The sequence below is a fragment of the Octopus bimaculoides genome, chromosome 11, assembly GCF_001194135.2.
Source record: "Octopus bimaculoides isolate UCB-OBI-ISO-001 chromosome 11, ASM119413v2, whole genome shotgun sequence".
NCBI classification, from domain to species: domain Eukaryota; kingdom Metazoa; phylum Mollusca; class Cephalopoda; order Octopoda; family Octopodidae; genus Octopus; species Octopus bimaculoides.
Genome location: NC_068991.1, coordinates 74,656,166 through 74,659,919, shown reverse-complemented (window position 1 = coordinate 74,659,919; position 3,754 = coordinate 74,656,166). Strand labels below are relative to the sequence as shown.

Genomic DNA, 3,754 nt, shown 5'->3' with positions numbered 1-3,754 from the left:
GATTGTAGGATCTCTAGGAATGATAAAAAAAGGTACTGAAATCTATTTGAAAATGATACCAGGCTTACCATCTCTACAGGAGGTGCAAAAAATCGTGCTAACTGGAACGACTCATGTACTAAGAAGAGCATTATCGCTGTGAAAACAACATCCATTCATGATTTAAAAAAAAAAAAAATTTTTTTAAATACATGTTTTACCTATGAATTTGCGTGTGTAAATTGGGAATGCATACAACGTTTCTCTGCCCTAAGTGTACGGAAAACACTCGGCGAGAAATGGGAAAAAATTTGAAGAAAGAAGAAAAAAAAAACATAATAATAATAATCCTTTCAACTATAGGCAACAGGCTTGAAATTTTGTGGGTGGGGACCAGACGATTACATCGACCCCAGTACTTAACTGGTACTTAGTTTATCGACCCCATAAGGATAAAAGGCAAGGTCGATCTCGGTGAAATTTGAACTCAGAACTTAAAGTTGGAAGAAATGCTACTGAACACTATCCTGGCGCTGTAACGATTCTGCCAGCTCACGGCGTTAACAACAACAACAACAACAACAACAACAATAATGGCTTTCAAACTTTGCCACAAGGGCAGCAATTTTGTGGGAGGTTTATAGATGTTTTATGTGTTTTCTGGGTCAATTGAACCGATTTCTTTTCCAGATTTTTCCCTCTTGGAGCGTTTCTGTAATTTCATGTATTCTTTGACATCCGACATTGATGATGGCATTTGCATTTTCTGAGATTCCGGCATGAAGTACAAGAGAAAAAAGCTCAAAATACAACCAATGCTACACACCGTTCCAGGCAACCAAGGTATGTAATCCATCTAAAGGAAGAAAACAGAAGGAATATTAAATATATGTAAATATGTGTACACATACACACGCCCTTAAGAAGAAAAAATTATTAAATCGAAGAAAAAATCACATGAAATGTTTAGTAAATATTTCCATAATCTTCAAATAGGTAGGACATTTTCCTCTTTTCTGTTTCTTTTATTCTTTGTGAAGGTTCGTAAGGTAGGTAGTAGCAGCAGATCTGATATATATATATATATATACATATATATGACGGGCTTCCTTCAGTTTCCGTCTACCAAATCCACTTAAATGTCTGTGGTCAATCCCGAGTCTATAATAGAAGACAGTTGCCCAAGGTGCCACGCAGTGGGACTGAACCCAGAACCATGTGATTGGGAAACAAGCTTCTTACCACACAGCCACGCCTGCGCCTATTTACATATATCCACCTGTCTGTCTGTCTGTCTGTCTGTCTGTCTGTTTGTCTCTCTATTTCTCTCTCTCTCATTCTATCTATCTATCTATCTATCTATCTATCTATTTATTTATTATTCCCTATACACATATGTATGCAGAGAGAGCTAGTCTTCTCTTATTCAAAGCTTGACCACTTCGTGTCAGATATTTAAATGTTCGTTTAGACCAGCGCCTGAGGATCGCAGTTCCACCGGAACTCTGCATAAGCGCGAAAACATTAGAATATATGTATATATTCTTCAGGCGAAACTATTTACTCTCACACACGCAAGCACAATACAAAACTAGTTTTGAATTTTGAATTAGTAATTACTTACAAGAAGGCGAGAATAGGGCGACACCATACTTCCAACATTTCCAGAGAATGTTAAGAAACCGAGTCCGATATTCCTGGAAATATATGAGGAGCAGTATAAACGAAAGACAATTCAAACAGTGGAATAAAGAGTTATGTAATGAGGGAGAAGATAAAGCTTAAAATTTCTAGCAGACTATTTCGTGGAACAGAGAGGGGTTTGAGAGAATAAATGAATTGAAAAGTAGTCAAAATCAGGGAAAATGCTTATAAAAAAACTTGAAAGTAATTGGAGATGAGCTAACAGAGAAGAAAGCAGAAGTAAAGATGGCTAAGTTGGATAGGGGAGAAATCAGGGAAGTAAGAAGGGCCAGCAATCAACATTAGGATAAAATGAAAGAAGAAAATTGCAGCAATGCTGCGTGAAAAATTCTTTCTGTACATTAGAGGACATAGAAACATGGTGTTATCTGCGTAAGGAAAACAGCTAAATGGAATGAGATGTGATCCACGCATTGCATTTTTATTCTTCTCTTCCATTGTATGAATGCAGTGTGCACGTGCACATTGTGTGATCATACTTATCTTTGCGGTTCGTACTGAAAACTGCTTATAAGTGATAACCGTGTCACGAGCCGGTGGTTGTGGGAAGTACTTCACGCTCCGCTGGTTGTGAAATAACAACGAGGACCTATGGTTGTTAGGAACGCTTCGCGCTCCGATGGTTGTGAAACAACCATCTCAAGAACCTGTGGTAGTGAGGAGCGATTTGCACTCCAATAGTTGACAAGAAACGCTAGACAAACAGAGAGATAGTAATACCAATGTTACCAACACATCAATGGCGGGCGTAAGCCACCAACTTGAGTAATGCATATAAAAGAATTGTTGAGTTCTGATACAGATGTAAAACATATGCCTCCGACATATATACATGAGTGTCACACAAATTATTCTTCCTGAATTTCAGCAGATTGCATTAGATGTCTTGGAATGAGAAGGTTTGTCGTTGTTGTGTGCGTCACAGAAGAACTTTTTACAACAATATGTTCACCGCACAATCGATTCATTAACACCAGAAAATCCAGGACACCGGTGTTTCAACATGTTGCTTCTAATCGTCCAGAAGAACCCGGATGTTTGAGTCTAAACAAGAGCTGGTGGCCCTTGTTTATCATTTCAGCAAACAAACTGTTTGCTGATTAATGTTGATACCTGCCAGCCGGTAATAAATTGTTATTTGTGCTGTGAACAACGTGATCTCGTTGAGAGCCAAATGTCAGAGAGATTCTGGCTGACAAGACAAAATATGTTGAACACAGGTGTCCCAGAATCTCTTGCTTTAATGAGTTGAGTTTGTTATAAGCACATTATTGTCGGGAAAAGGGAGTAGTTCTCCTGTGACGTACACAACAGTGATTAGCATATTTGCGTCTGAATCTACGCACAAATAACTGGTTACAATTTTTTTTTTTTTACATAAGGTGAGCAATTTCGGAGGCGGGACTAAGTCGATTACGTCGCCTTTAATGCTCAACGGGCCATTATTTCATCGACCTCGGCGGAATTTGAACTCAGAACGCAAGGACGGACGAAATTCCGTGAAGCATTTCCTCCGGCTTGCTAACGATCTTGCCAACTTGACGCCTTTGTCTACCGGAAAATATTAAGGATAATTTTGCAAGTCATTGTTCATATTTTAATGATGCCGCTGTATATAACGGAAAAGAGCATAAGAATATGTGACATTCAGGCCTTCTCAAGAACAATAAAGGCGTATATTATGATATTTGATTCAATTAAATTATAAATTACTTACCTCAGGTTAGTTGGGTAGACTTCTGGAGTATATATCCAGATAAGACAAAACGAAGCACTGATACCAAACATTCCCAACAGACTGAATATGAGGTTCAAGACTGAATAGACACTCGACCCATCTGGAATTATTTTAATTAAATATTTAGATTACATTTTTTTTTTAAATATGAGGCTGAATATGATGTTCAAGATTGAATAAAGACTCGGAACTTTTATTGCTTTAAAAAAAAAAATCTTTCACTTGTTTCAGTCACTGCACTGCGGCCACGAAGTCAATGAAATCGATCCGAAAACTTATATATATTTTTAAAATCTGGTACTTATTCTATTAAACGTTTTTTGCTTAACCGCT

General features: G+C 37.7%; 1 protein-coding gene across 1 annotated transcript in view; it reads right to left on the bottom strand.

Moving 5' to 3' along the window:
* Positions 1 to 6: 6 nt before the first annotated feature.
* Positions 7 to 3,754, bottom strand: part of LOC106867576 (solute carrier family 22 member 16) — a 34,039-nt gene continuing 30,291 nt past the window's right edge. Inside the window, exons 7-9 of the mRNA XM_014912484.2 lie at positions 3,401 to 3,521; positions 1,604 to 1,676; positions 7 to 835 (exon numbers count right to left, since the gene is read on the bottom strand). Coding sequence (XP_014767970.2) covers positions 629 to 835; positions 1,604 to 1,676; positions 3,401 to 3,521 — 401 coding nt within the window. The 3' untranslated portion in view covers positions 7 to 628. The remainder of the gene's footprint in view (positions 836 to 1,603; positions 1,677 to 3,400; positions 3,522 to 3,754) is intronic.